This window comes from Buteo buteo, chromosome 8 (assembly GCF_964188355.1).
Source record: "Buteo buteo chromosome 8, bButBut1.hap1.1, whole genome shotgun sequence".
Lineage (NCBI taxonomy): Eukaryota > Metazoa > Chordata > Aves > Accipitriformes > Accipitridae > Buteo > Buteo buteo.
Window position 1 is genome coordinate 14,940,647 of NC_134178.1, and position 15,731 is coordinate 14,956,377.

A 15,731-nucleotide genomic window follows, 5' to 3' on the forward strand; every position below is an offset into this window, starting at 1 on the left:
GGAAGTCACTGATAAATGGAGTAGCAGACCATGAATATGATTTTGCGTATGTTGGCTTGTCAAGCTTTAGAATGGTAGGAAGACAAAATTTGTCCTTTGCATCAGCTTCTCCTCCCACTCTCTCCCACCCTCCTCTCCAGACTCCAAAGGCTTTTTGGGCTCTCACTGTTTTGAACGCAGTATATGTGCTAGCTGCATTCACTGCTGTTTAAGGTAACAGTAGCCCCTTCCAGCAATATTCATTGCAAAGTCTCAGAATGTCTCATGGTGGGTGTCAGTCACACCAACTCAGTTTTATGGATAGTCTCCATAGTTTCCCTTCACACCTTGTTCTAGCTTACCCAGTGACAGCAAGAGATATTCCAAATCCCACTCCAATGCTCTGTTTGCTAGGATTCATTCTTATGATGCATTCTCCAGCATAAGGAAACTGCTAATACCTATGTGACATTAAGAACTCTGCATAACAGTGACTGAGATGCATTCTACACCAGCCAAATTTTCACAACACAGCTATTCTTAGTAATTGTTTTTCTTCTTTTTACCAAGAAAGCACATTGTTTTTGAAGTACTTTACATACTTCATATCCAAATGTTTTTGTGTTTGCATCACTCGCCAGAGTAGGTTTGTACTACTTGTGCTGTCCACCCCAAGAACAAAAAGGTCTAATTGTATTCTGGCCTACAAGGGAGTTCCTGCAGCAGAGCATACTATAGTCAGTCTTACAGTAAGTTCAGTTCTGGATGATCTCTATCCTGTCCCAAGCACTCTATGATAACAATTCTTAAATAAATATTGCTGAAAAAATTACCTGTTGTGGGTAAGGCGTTGTTCTGAGTTTTGCCTTCATTTTATTACTTTTGGGTTTTACTATTTTCCTTGTTTCCTGTGAGGTAGATACTGAGTTTCTGCATGAAAACTGTGACTTAGAAATGGTAACCTGGTCCAGTGACAACTGAAGTTCCTTATACTCAATATCTCTGCAAAAGAACAGGCCAATAAATTACATACTCAAACATACCACACAAATCCAAAATAGCTCCTTTGAAAATATATGTTAGCTTTCACACTGTTTTCATTTTCATTCTTCCAAGATTTTCACTGAGTCTGCAGTGCAAGTCTGGGGATGTCAGCAGGCAGTGAATTTTATGGTCTGATCCCGTCCCCACGCAAGTCTATCACAAATGTTCCACTGGGAACCGCGTTAACATCTGTACTAAGTATCCCCACTCTCTGAAGCTAAGCTCTGCCAACTTCTTCTCAGCAATCCGTGGCACCCTGCAGTTTGGAATCAGTCATGTCAGCTGATAGAAAGACACAGATCAATTCATCTGTCTCCTCCTCAACCAGGAATTGGTCTCTACCTTGGCTGTCACAATTATGCCCGAGGAAAGGAAAAGGAGCGATGTTCCTCTCCTGTCAGCACAATTGCCTTGTAGCTAGACCACAGGAGCTGCATGTAGTTTTTCTAACAGTCTCTAGACTTACATTTCTGCTCTGTTATCTTCAGTTTTATCTGCCCCACAGACAGGGCAGATTTTTTTACAAAAGAGGCTAAAAAATCAAGATCAGACTATGGAACATATTTTGAAACATCAGTTGATACAGTTCTGATGATTAAATGGTCTCCCCTGCTTTTGTCAGTAGCAACAGTGGAGCACATTTTTTAAAGGATAACTAGAAAAAAACCTACTTCTCTCTCAATTTCTATCTAGAACTCATTTCCATCACTTTTTGTTGGTGAGTAACCTGGAAGTAAATTCAACTCCAAGAATATGCTATTATATCCCTGGCACAGTGTCCTCTTTTTCACTCAAATCACTTGCCCCAACTCATGGGACTCAAGCAGGTGGCAAGACTGAGTCCTTCCCTCATGCTGCTAGCTCTCACATCTGTACAGGAATGAGGGCAGCATTAGCCAGTGTGTCTAGGGCTGAGTACCTGCTTCAGGTAGTTTAAGGAAACACCCTATGGTTTCTCAACTCATCCACTTTAACTCCGCAAAGTCAGATATCAGAGACAACATTGTAATATGCAAACACACATGATCCTACCACACACATCATGCAAACACATCTTACTTTCAAGTCGGATAGAAAATGGACCAGTCTAGACAAAAGAGTGTATAGATCCCTTCTTTTTTTACACTATTCAACACAAAGGGTGCCCGCTATCCCTTCCCCCCCCCGATAGTCTCTTCAGTCACAGTCTGTTTCACTATTACTTATCCTTCTTATTCAAAATAGATTTCTGTCTCTCTCAGATTTATATCAAGATAGGAATTTTGTAATGCCTTCACGACTTGAACTAGAATTCATAAACTACAGGTCCAAACCACTGTACATTCACCAGCTCAGTGGGAGTGACTTGCCATTGTGAGAATGTAGTTTTGCCCTGAGTGTCTGTGCAACCCAAGGCAAGTGAGGGAATCCTTGGTGATTCACCCATCCCTGAAAGGAATAATGCTTCCTACCATGTCTCTGTCTCCCAAATTCACACCGTGATCTCTTCTGGGTCGCAGTGTCTTTCACTGTGTCTGGACAGCCCCAGCACAGTTCTGATGCCAGTTACGGAACTGGGGTCCAGGTCTAACACAAATGGCTACAAGTGGTATTACATTCAAGCATGTAGTGTACGAGGTAATCATCAGGAATACCAGCTATTTTTAGCTCAACATAACTAAAAGAGGAAGGATATGAGGAGAGAAAAGTGGCTGTAACATGCAATACCAGAATGATACTGGAAGACACAGGTAAAGCAAACTTAAAGGATTTAATTAGTAATGAATCAATTACTGATAACATGCAAAATGAATCGATTACTGATAACACGTAATGGTACAAAGTATTTTGACTTACGTAAGGACATAATTGACACTCACTATGCAGTGAGGCCGTGATGAACGGCTGTTATGCACAATAGTAGCGTAGCTCTGTACCCAAACCCAGCCTCCATGCTTGGACAGTAGTCGATAGTACTTGGTTGTGACTTGGCCTTTCACCAGCACTGTGAATGCAATAAAGAAAAGCATTTTGCATTGCTTGGACTTGTGACCACTTCCTGGAGAGATTTATTTGCAAGGCAGGGACTTTTCTCCCTCATTCCCCTCCCTTAAACCTCCTTCTTCTCCCACCAAACTTTAAGTAGCTCCCCTGCAAAGGTATCTGTCCTGCCCCTTTACGTAGTTTCACAAGGTCACGTTATTGTTTACAAATAGTATGTTGCAAACTATTAAGGTTTGTCTTCCTTATTTTCCAGTTTACCCTGCTCTCTGCTTACATTCTGCAAAAACACTTACTGTTTCTAATCTTCTAACTGAAAAAGAAAAGTTCAAGGCAGCAGAAGTATTTTGAAGCCGACACAACTAGCTTAAATTTTTCCAATGTGTTTGGAAGCACTTTTGTCATTCATAGCTTGATTGATTATTGTGTATTTTGCAATGTATTTTATGCTATAATGCTTTTTCCTCTGTAAGCTCTATATTGTGAAGATTGATTTAAAAGGGTAAAATTAAACTGCTATTTGGTTCTTAAGCACACAAATAAAGACAAGGACAGAGAGGTGAATCAGTTGCCTGATAGATTTCACTAGAAATGTAATCCTCTATACACCAGTTTGGATTCTCTGAACAAAGATATTTTGGCGTAAGGCTATGCTACATTAGGAGTTGTGCAGCATCTCTAAATATTTAATCTACCCACAGATATTTCTGGTTCAGTGCCAATAATTGATCTAATGATTCACTGGAAGATAATGCCCAGCCTTCGAAGGTGGTTCTTCTGTTGTGTGACCCTGGAACATTCCTCTAGGAAACTCCATCTTCTTACTTTTCTGTACAATCAGTTATTTCTTTTAAATAGGAAATAAAGGACTGAGCTTGCTACACAAACAATGTCCAAAAAAAGTGATCAATAGCAGCAATTCTTTTATTTGATACATGATTAAGAAATGGAATTACTGCTTGCAAATGTAGGTCTTGTACTAGGCTGAACTTAGTAGCAAAGTTCACTGTAATTTTGTTCTCTCACTGTACATACTTGGTGCAGAAGCAGATACATAATAAAGAAATCAAACAACAGCTTTTTCTTTCAGCCAACTCTAGTAGGGCAAATGACCACTTGAAAAGAAAATATATGATCTTGTAATTAGTATTCATAGAAGATTTTTCTGACAGGGAGGACATCCAATATTAAATTGGGAACTAAAGAGTGCATAATCTTTGGGGGTTTGGTTACTGTTTGGTAATTAACTATATGGTTATCAATCATCACTGGGGTTGGCTTTTTTTGTTCAGTTGTTACTTGGAGGAATAAGGGTTTGTAATTTCAATAGTAGTCAGAGACGGCAATAATGTGAATAATGTGAATAGCCCAAGGTAAGACTGACAGAAATAGAAGAGCAAGAGTTCTTGTTCTTGCTAAACAGTCCTCTAAGTCTGCAACATATAGGTCATCTCTCTGGACTGCTTACTCTCCAATCTATCTGCACACATCACATGTTTAAAATTTTCTTCAAATCCACTTAATCTCCTAAAGAAAATCAGGCTCTTACAAAATGGGTATAGACAGGTCTTTCTGAAAGTGTCAGTTCTTCTTCTTCCATTACAGGATATGGTATCCATTTGTTCAGAAAGCAACAAGATAAACAACAACATCTTGCAGGACATTCAAAAACCCACCCTTGCTGACACCAAGCCACTGCTATTTAGAGTTTGAAGTCTCTCTTAGATATCAGCTTTTTGCCTCATACTTGCTGGTGTACTTTTTTCATGCCTACATTTCTACTATGGGGTGCAGGTGGTGTGCATATGTACAGATATTTAATAAAATCTTGAGGAATATGTGCGTAAGTATGTAAACACACCTACAAAATATAAAGGCATGTGTACTCTTTAAATGCAATATATCACTCCAAGGTAAATGTCTTGTAGCTGCTACTCAAAGATTCAGCATAACAATGCAAATAGGAGTGTTCTAAAAATATTTGTTAATAATCAGCTATATTCCATGGAATCACTATGTTTCTTTGTGTTCCACAATCCAAATGGTCCAATTCTAGGAAATGATGGTTACATTTTGGCCTAGATCATCTAACAGATATTTTTTGCAATGTGGTCTAGGCTTTTCAGAACTAAGTCTTCCTGCTATCTTAATGGTCACGTTTTCCTTGAATTCAAAATGCCTCGCTACTCAGTCTTCCAAAACAGAAATTAATGCTGTAATGGATCGCTAGCTATAACAAAGTTCTTCTGTGTGTTTTGGGACTAGTTTTGACTTTCTCTCTTTCTCACTCATTGTTTTTTTAAATCCCTGTTTTAGCTCTCCAGTTAAGACAGTATTTTAAAAGATGTGAAAACCACTGAGGACTATAGTGTTCAGCTTTCCTTCCTAATTATATGGATAAACCAATATTTCTCCTGGGATGGGGGAGGACTCCGTGTCTCCTGCATTTTTAGCAATCTGGGGAAAGCCTGACCTTGGCTAGGGGACAGTAACTGTGCTTCCAATACAGTAAATGAGGTCAATTTCCATTTGGCCCTGTGTTAAATTACCCTGTTTGATGCTGACTGAGAAACCTCAGAAATGGGAGTGAGGTAAATCCACTACCAAGACAATCTGTGCAGTCTCAGACTTCTTGGTGGCCTCTGCTGCAATCAAACAGGGAGGATTCAGTGGCTTTAGCCTTAGCTCTTAGATGAGCCATTTTTAACTGGGTGTTCCGCTGTTGTGGTTCCCTCCTGGTTTAGCAGGCAAGCTGAAAAAGGCACTGGGCTGGCTGGGCTGGTCCTTTTAGTCTGTCATAGATGGCTATTTTAAAAGGCTCCAGCAGACTCACGGACATGTGGCTGGAATTCCTAGCCTGCACTTAAGGATACCACTAAGAGAAATGGACTTCTTGGTTCCACGCTTGCAGCAGTTATTGTTTTAACTTCCCTGGTGCACACAACCTGGCATGTCATTGGTCCAGCCCTTGAACAGCATGGTCAGTGGATTGTGCCCTAGCAGGCTCTACAGTTCTTTTGCTCTCTTAAAAACTAGTACAGCTCTGCCAGAAGGCTTGATTGCTGGGGCAGCAAAAGTAGACTCAATGCCACGGACAGAGTGTAAATTATAAATACATAGGTTGACTTCCGGGAAGCAGCAAAACTGGTGATGACATCAGCTGGGGCTGGGGCTTGCCCTGCCAAGGCACAGAGATGTGACTCTTGTAAAAGTTTATGTGGGAAGAGCAATGATGTTACAACATGTGGGATGCACAAAATCCTTCTCATGGAGAGTTGATGGTACAAATGAAGTGTTTTCTCTGAGGCCAGAAAAATATTTTGTCTATACTGGAACAGTGGAATATTTTGTCTGTACTGGAACAGCTTCTTTATCCTGTCTTTCAGAATGCAAGATCCTTAGGCAGCGACTCATTATTTGTGTGGCCACATTTCCCCAGTTGCAGAGCAAACAGTGTGTATATTGATGGTGCCATAGAAATAAATAACACTAGTTCAAATGCCAGAAGCTTTTTCATATAACTGGAAGCTAATCAAATGTTTAAAACAGGAAATACTGTTTGCTGCCAGCACACCTTAGGCAAATATTCACATCTACATTTTCCTCATAGTCGGATGTTCTTGTTATATCCCTTCTAACTTGTTCTCCTTACTGTTTCCTTTGTTTTGTTCTCTGTGCTGCCTAACCTAAAGTTCATTTGCTTTAGATCTTCAGTTTGGGAATTTTTTTTCCTCTTTGAAAAAGCAATTTGTTAGCCTAGTTTAGGGCTGCCTTTTTTTTTTTCTTTACTTTTTTTTTCTTAATACCCTTATTAGGTGTAAGATGTTTCTCTCCAGATTTTTTCATCAGATGACACTTAATCACCAGATTACTTTATAGAATGCTATGTCAAACTTGCCAACCTTTTACTGTTCATGTTTCTAAGACATTTACTGATGGATGGTGGGGGAGTTATAACAGTGCTCCCCAGAGGAAGCTTGTACACTTTACATCTGTTTTAATAATTCCTATTACTTGGTATTCTAACCATGATTCTGCACTGTTCCCACTGTTGCCCAAGCGTAAGCCATTACTTTTTGTTTTGTGGCATTTATTTGCTTTGAAACTTTCAAAAATTTCTATGTATATATGTGTCTTGCATTTTTTTCTGGTTTTAAACTTTACAATAATTAATCTTCGTAATTCAGATACAGTATCTAGAGAACTGCTTTTAGTTCTTCTGTTTGTTTGAGGTTTTGTTTCTTGTGGGAGGAGCGGGGGGGAGTTATTCAGCAAACATGATTTGTCTGTTTATTTGAAACTCCAGTATACATAGATCAAACTGACAGCCAAAGTACAAGTCTTTTACCACGCACACAGAATTATACATTGCTCTGCTCTGAAATGGAAAACTGTTTTCCAGAGATGATTGTGGCTATAATGGAATAATCTCCATACTGGTTGACACAGGTATTTCAAATAGTCTTGTGAAAATAATGAGTGATATTTTTTACAAGTCAACAGTCACATCCAGATGCAGATGTTAACACTACAAAGAGGATGCCCCCGACAGGACATTACCATGTACCTTAGTCATTCTAGTTTTTAGTTTGGAATGGCCCAGAATATGCAATGGTGTTTTGGTAAATATGAACTTGCTGTAAAGATCAGTTTCTGCTCTTCCAGGTGTAGCACACACTGCCATCAGCATTCAGCACTTGGAATTTCAGCACTGACTTGCCAAATGCAGTTACATCCTCCTTTATATTCCAGATCCTCATCCATGAATAGCTCATATTAAGGTGAAGAACTGACTGCTTTCTCCTTCAGGAAGCCTAAGAGAAGGATTTGACTCTGGCTGCTTTCAGCCCACAGGAGCAATCTGGAAAAAAAATTCACTGACATTGTTTTTTGGATGTCATCTTTGCATCGTATGGGCTGCGGCAGACTGAGCCAAATCCAGAGTTCAGCTATTCCCTCAATTTGCTTCTCAAATTAATGTGCTACTGAATGAACTACTTCCCAAATCCAGATGTTTGAAGATATGATTAGTGTCTCTGTTGGCAGATGGGGAATTATTAAATGTGTAATTTTTTTTCCTGACACTCCATTCTCCAAACCTCATCCACATGCTATTAATGAACATTCATCTAAGGATCTTTTGGGTCTGCATTCACTTCAAACATGGGATGGTTATTACTAACATATTTCAGAGGAATGGGGAACTATTGCATAATTTTTCTTTTAACAACAGAGGCTAGTAAAGTTCAGATTTTCCCCTCTCACTCACTCACTTGCTCTTTTGGTTTTTTTCCTTCAAGAGTTCACCACCCAGAATCATGTCCAAATTTTCAAAAGAGCCTAGATCCTTTAAGTAGAAAGATAAAAGTGGTCAGATATGTTTTTTTCAGAAGCACAGGATATTGAGTATCTAGCTTATTTGCAGAACTAATGGTTTCCTTAAGTGATAGCCAAGCACTTTTGAAAATCTAGCTCCAGTCAAGATTTGGAAAGCTTTCTCTACTTGCCAGCATAGCGCCTGTTGTCTGCAAAACTTCTCACTCTACTTAATAAGTTTCAGTCTAGCATTCTTTTTACTTACACAGATGATGAGCATATCGCAAATGGAACACATCACAGCCATGAACATGGTGGTAGAGGGTTTTTTCTATCAGATCTTGGGGCTCATATCCAGTTAATTCAGTCACCCTGGAAAAGGAAGAATCCATAATAAGCAAAATCTCTAGGAATATTCAGTTTCATTAACCTAATATTTGACTGTGCCAACAAATCAGGTGCCTAAAAACTGCAGGACAAAATATTAGTTTTGGAAACAGAATCTTCATCTTTATAAGAAAATAAACCCTCTCAACCCAGCCAAAGCAAGGTGCAGCTATTTCCTGGCCAGCCTTACACACAGGCAGGAAAGAGTTCTTTTACTTATTTCCACTTTGGCTTTTGCCACTGCCAATGCATGATCCTTTGCACAAAGATCCAGCTGAGGAGCCTTTTACAAAACAATAAAACTGGTCTTGTGGACTGATGACACATTGTCATTTGCTTGTACAAACATACAAGTGTAGCATGTATGTCAGTCCGTAGAAGCTGTGATCATGGTCTATAAATAAATTCAGGCTAACACCTAACAGAAGAAGGACGCAGGAGCTTATGGAAAGACAAGGAGCTATGAAGATCACAAGCTAAGAAAAGGAAGGCTGAAGCTAGACTTCAGAAAAATATCCTTACATGATGATAAGTAGAATAATGGAACAAATTTGAAACAGCAGCATCTCTGCAGATGTTAAAGAACCTAACTACACTGGTCAGACTTACACTGCGTCAGACCTGAAGAGTCAAACTTCATGGTTCAAAATGGACTTTTGTTTATTTAGCACTGTTGCTTGAGAACAACAATCCTTAAAGTACATCGTGCAACTCAGTCATAATGATGTGGCTTGTTTACCTAGTGTTGCTGGGGGTGTTTTATGCTGTCCTAGGCTTTCATCACCTAAAAAGGCAGAACAGAGGTACCATACAAAGGCACATCTACATGAACAAGCAACACAGTCCATTAGCAGGCAATCTGTAGAGTAAAATTGTTACTGCTGAGGATCTACTTCTGCAGCAGCAGATGCATCTGCATATTTAAATTTGGGGACTTTAACTTGGGACTAGCTCTAATCTAGGCCTGTGGACTGGCAGCTTTATAATAGTTGGAGTGCCTTAGACATGCTCTTGGAGGTTGTCTTCCAGTTTAAATTCATCCAGGAGTAATCCAATTCACATGCCTAAGGCCTCTTCATGACATGAACTGCAGTGCAATGAGTGGGGACAGTCAGGACATTCACTTCAAAAGGATGCTTCTGGTCTGAGCTTAAACACTAATGAGGATACACTGTATCAGAGAGTAACACAGTAGTATCTACAGAAATTAATACAGGGGTCTCAAGCAAGATGTGTCATTGGGGGTTGCAGATAATGTAAACTTTGATTACTTTTTTTTTACTTTTGTAACTTATGCATCTTCTTTACTCTTATCCTAATGCTAAGCAATCATGTGGACCCCACAGACTGGGGACTTTACATTCTACTTGAAAGAGAGTGTTGGGGGGGGTGGGATCCTTCTGAAGAAAATCAGAAAAACAAACCAAAAAAAAGGCCTTTGTTGTGTGATTTGTTATAAATACAGTACAAATACATCCATACCTTCCCTAGCTATGCCTTCATCTGGGAAAATCCTGAATGCCTTTTCCTCAGTCAGGGATTGCCAACATGGAGTGAGCACATGTGGTCTCTTTCTGCAGGAGGATATGTGAATATATGCTTGTTTCTTCTTGGCACTGTGTGCTGTCCCTCCTGGCTTACAAGTCTATGGGCCCAAATTCTCACTTAAGCCTATAGCATGGTGAAACACTGGTGAAAGGTCCTGTTCAGGTTTCAGTGCTCCTTCTGACTTCAGTGCAATTAAAACAAGGGTCGCAGTTTCATCCTGCCCACTTAATTGGTCAGTACAGAAACAGCTAATCCAAAACCAAACAAAATGCCACAAACCTAAGCCAGGTATTAATTTTTCTGGAGTTGCAGCCTCCCTTTGATGCTGGTCTTCCCATGGGCCAAAAAAACATCGTTAACAGTTACGAGGACACCCAAACTTTTGAAAAGTTTGAATCTGGAAATAAACTCAGCTGCTTAGCTTCCTTAACACAAACCCAAACCCTCAATAAGCCACTGTAGGGACCCCGGGCTCTGAAGATTGTTCTTTGCATGTGACAGGGCACACAGAAGGAAACAGAGCTTGCCCCAATGATCAGTTCTGCCCTCTAGAGTTCTTTAAAGCCTTTATAAACCACATAGTAATGGATGCATAGGCTGCAGTACGAAAATCGGAAACAGCAGATCACTTTGGAGGTAAGTAAGGGTCTGTTTTTTCCACTGACCTTGATAAATGAACTCTGGTGTGTTTTACATTGTATCAAGTGCCTAGAAAGGCTTATTTAACTGCTGCTTCCTACGGCTTTCATACTGGCCTGCCTGCTGAGACTGTTACCTCTAAAGATCTAGCAACACTTTTCCTTGTATGGATACCAGAAACAAGCCTGAAAACAGTTTTGTCTTATTCCTAATATGTCCCTGCTCTGAGCAAATATAATTTGGTTTGCTCAGCTGGGAGAGCAAAGGGCTTTGGTAATGCTTAATACCCCTGATGTCCTGTGAGTGGAGGACACTCATCTGCTCATTGGTAAACACAGCTATGCAACAGTACTGGTTCTATCTGTGCTCCTGTCAACACCTCTGGTTATGCTGTCTCCTTTGAAGACACTTATGTCTCCAGGCAGTTCCTTTTAGGCACATCATTTCCGTTTTTCCACATGCAAAGACATGTTGCTAAACCCCTTGTGCTTCTTTGTATCTGTTACATTAAGTAAAGCATGCCAAAAAAAAAAAAAAAAAGAAAAAAAAAAAGGAAGGATTCCAGAAACAACTAGTTCTTTGTATTTTAGCAGCTGATGGCCCACTATCTCACTGACTTAGCATGGAAAAGTAGCATGTTCTTGCATGGTTGACCTGCCATGCAAAACTTCCCCACTGTCTTTGATACAGACTCTTTTTCACTGCTACACGTGAATATCATTTCTGCTTCTTGCAAATTCAGCATGCCAGGAAAATGAGAGAGTATGTGACATACTGCTCCGCATGCAGGGATTTTAGAAGAATGATCATCTTGACAATAGTAAAATCTGTTATATAGCCTGGGAATTGGGCTTTTCCCCTCAAGGTATCTTGAAGTGCACTGTACAAAGTATCATTGTATACTAAAAGAACTCCTTCAGTTCTGGTTTTGTGCTCTTCTGTTCTTAACTGGCATGTGAGTGTATCAGCTGAGAGTGGAGGCAGGGTTCTCCTTCCTCAGCAATAGCTGTTTTCCCAAGTTTTGTTTAAGAAGGCTGTGTTTTCATGTAGTAGCCAATTGAATTCATTTTCATTCTAACAACCCCATTAGGAGGGCCGGTTTCATTGTTAAGGCATTAGACTAAAGCGCAGAAGACTATGTTTTCTTACTACTCTGTCAAAAGCTTTCTGGATGACCCCAGCAAGTCATTTGGCCTCAGTGTTTCCGTTGTGTTTTTTTTTAAATTATGGATGGTGGTACATCCTCATTCCTTTCACTAGCTTTGTATGTTAAAATTTATGTCCTTTAAGGTAAAAATGTACTACTGGCTCATCTGCCAATTACTCACAGCAAGGAAGCTTTAGTTGACTCTCTGAAACTATAGGTAACTATAGGTTAAATGGTACAGGCTCTTATATGTTGGCATTCAAGATAAAGTATGGTCTATCCAGCTACCTGAAGGGCTTTGAAGACCCATATGGTCTTTGTGTTCCAGATCTATTTTGGATCGCTTTATTCTTTCACAGATATTTTGATCTGTTTGGAAACCACTGTAACTTATGATAACACTTGACTTTGAAAACATTTTATGCTAGAAATTAAATAGCTGCTTACCTGGAATCTAGGAATATTAATTTTAAGTCCAAACTTGCTCTGAACATAAACATGTTACTGTGAAGTTTGATCTCAGTGATTGCACTGGGAGGTAAAGATTGACCTACAGCCACCAGTCCAACGATTTGGTAACAGGAATCATACAAAGACATATCTAGCATATACTGCCGTATCTTCAAATAGCCACTGCAATGGATCACCTGGCATGAGAAGAAAACACACTCAATATCTGATGGCAATGGAAGACGCTGCAAGTCAGCTGACCACCTGGTTTCAATGAGGTTATAAAGCAATACACACTTATAACACAAAATACTACATAGTCTGTTAAGGCTTCAGAAGTGTGGTTAATTTATAAACAGAGATTAAAACACAGTAAATGCAGTTGTTGTGTTTACTGCCAACATGATTAAGCCAGTATTAAAGCACATACTCTTTGGGGACTGCTTTCTAGTTAATACTTTAAACTCTTTTTGATACAGATTTCTTGTAGGTACAATCAGAATTCCTGTCCATTAATCAAAAAAATCTGGAAGTTGCTTTTTTAAATTACTCTCTCTCACACACTCATTATTCTGATGAAAAACAGACACTTTAAAAGTCCAGTGGAGATTAATGCATCACATTTATAAAGATTAACTGCTGTATATGTAAATGCACTAGAAATGAGTTTTAAGTTCTCCAGTCAAGTTCAGGTGATGTTCTTTTGACATGTGACCTAGCCCAGGGTCTTGAGACCAGATTCCTGAATCCCCATATACAATTCCTAATCACAGGAATGCTAACTTCAGTGTTAGACTGTAAAAATTCACAATGTCAGCTAGAGTGGGGAAAACTGTAACCTGGGGATGACTCCAGAACATAAAATTTATTTAATGTAGTGCTGGTGTTTGGAAATCCATTTGTGCTCCTGCCAATTTTCTAGTCCAAACAGCAGACATACTACACATCCTTCCACTTAATTTCTGTATTTGTTTGACTTTTAACTGTATCCAGTGGAAAGAAATTAATTTCCACTGCATTTAGTACTCCTGAACAACCTACTAAACAGTTACCTATAAACAAGCTCCTCCTGTAAACCTTCCTTCCTCCTTTCCAATCACCAAGTGATAGTACGTTTAGCAAAAGTACAGTAGCAAGTAAAACTTATTTAAGATCTCTCAGCAGATCCTACTAATTCCCATACTATTTGATTAATGAGTTTTTCCTGTGCTTCAGCTAATCAGGTGATATTTTCAAAATTATTAAGTCCTGACTCTAAGTATAATCAAAGAGAATAAATTTAGGCCATCATCTCTCTAGTTGAATACATCCTTAAATGTTTCACTGCGTAAACTGTCAATAGTGAGCAAAAGAAAGAAGGTGATCCCTCTGATTAGCAGTCATAAATGGGGAGGGGAAAAAACATACAGAGATACCACCACTACAAGCTCTACTCTTTTACCTGATTTCAGATTCAGCTTTGGAACAGAATCATTTTTGCTGGGAAGCAGCTGAGCAAACAGGGCTCCATGTAATTAAGAATTATCAGTCTAACCAGGTAGATAGCAGTGTAAATAGATATATGTCTGGACCTTGAACACATTCCTTAAAAGAGCTCTGCTTCTCTTGCATCCTTTTCTTTTTATTTTTGCATGACTCAGACAAAATGAATCCTCACCAGACTGTATGTGAAGTACCCTTCTCTCCTGATGTTTAAGTGATAGAATTATACTGTGTAGCTCAAAGAGCAGCAAATGCACACTGCAGAGCTGAAAATAAGAACTACCTGAATGGCAGGTATTATTATAGAATCTCAGCATTTGCTGTGGCTTCTGATTTCATGTAATAAATAGAAAATTAATATAAATTATAAGATTCATAAACAGACTTGGTGGTTTAGTACAATTCAACCCTGACTTGATAGTAATGACTGTTTAGGATAACATTATGGTCTCATATGTTGAGACCTCATAATGTTGAGGTAATTCTGGTCAGGCCAATGAGGTGACTTGTGCAACTGGGTGGCCACTCAGCCAGAGCACAGTAACACCAGGGCAGAGGGATGCAGGAAGACTTCCAAGTTACTGTCTCTGGGTTCCTGCCTCACCTGCCTCCAGTTCCACAGGGGAATGAGACCTAGCTGTGTGCTCTCCTTGAACCTCCATGGCTGTGCTCCAGCCAATTCCCCAGTCTGGAAGATCAGGGATCAGGATGCAGGAATGTGCCACAAAGCAAACTCCAACTCACTGTGAGTCTAGACTTGCATTACTAAGGGAAACTGCAATCAGCAGTGGCATTTGTTGCATCTGTTCTGATTCTTTCCATCACAGACTTTGCTTTCAGCTACACATATGTAAAAAAACCCTAAATAAATAAACTTGTTGCTTGTTGAATACTTGGAGGCAGGGGTGGGGGGTGCAGCACAAGCTTATATACATTACCTTGTAGCCACTGCATGTCAATCCTGCATTCCTCTTGGCTAGGACACACTTCATTCTCAGGAAAAATGACCTCTCAATTTCATATTCTGAAAGCATAAACCATATTGCTTATTTATTACTGAAGATTTCAAAACTGTCCATAACATTGCCTCTCATGATTTAACAGATGTGTTTATGTCTCAGCCTTAGGCAGCAATAGAAGCCAGCCATTCTAATTTCCCACTCAATGTCTGCCCTCAGGATTTATTTCACCTTCATGTTAGGATTCCCTGTGAAATTTCCCTGACAAATCAGCATGACTAGGTCTCCAAATTTATGTTTTTACCACCCTTCACAAGGCAATCACCTTGTTTCTGAACAGCTAGCTACCTGCCCATATTGGTAAAGGGAAGGAAACATGTCTTTTGGAACATAGGTAAATGAAGGTACTCTCCAAAATAATAGCAGAATGGGAAACAAGAAAATTAATTGGTTTTGTAATAATTTGAGTATACACAGCTAGTCATGCCCAGACTGGTGAACTTCTGGCCTCCATATGCAATATTATTACCTGTTTTACTGACTTCCAAAACCATCTTGGTAGAGGGTTTTTAAACAAATGTCTTCATGGATAACCTCCAGAAATGTTTTAAAGTTAAATATTGCTCAGGTACAGACATATTTTCTGCTAGGAATAAGTTACTATTATCTTTAACATTAATTACTCCTAATAACAGTTCAGACAACATTAATATTTCTGACTTTTTTTACTGAAAGCTGCAGTTTGGCAGAACACAGCTATATTAGGAAAAGAAAACTCATTTGGTACATTTGTGAATAGG

The 15,731-nt window shown here is 39.4% G+C and overlaps 1 protein-coding gene across 1 annotated transcript in view; it reads right to left on the bottom strand.

The window, feature by feature from the left end:
• The window catches only part of SIM2 (SIM bHLH transcription factor 2), a 63,792-nt gene that overhangs the window by 11,389 nt on the left and 36,672 nt on the right, over positions 1-15,731 (bottom strand). Inside the window, exons 5-9 of the mRNA XM_075033709.1 lie at positions 14,911-14,996; positions 12,488-12,687; positions 8,585-8,691; positions 2,860-3,007; positions 813-981 (exon numbers count right to left, since the gene is read on the bottom strand). Of these exons, the coding sequence (XP_074889810.1) occupies positions 813-981; positions 2,860-3,007; positions 8,585-8,691; positions 12,488-12,687; positions 14,911-14,996 (710 nt within the window). The remainder of the gene's footprint in view (positions 1-812; positions 982-2,859; positions 3,008-8,584; positions 8,692-12,487; positions 12,688-14,910; positions 14,997-15,731) is intronic.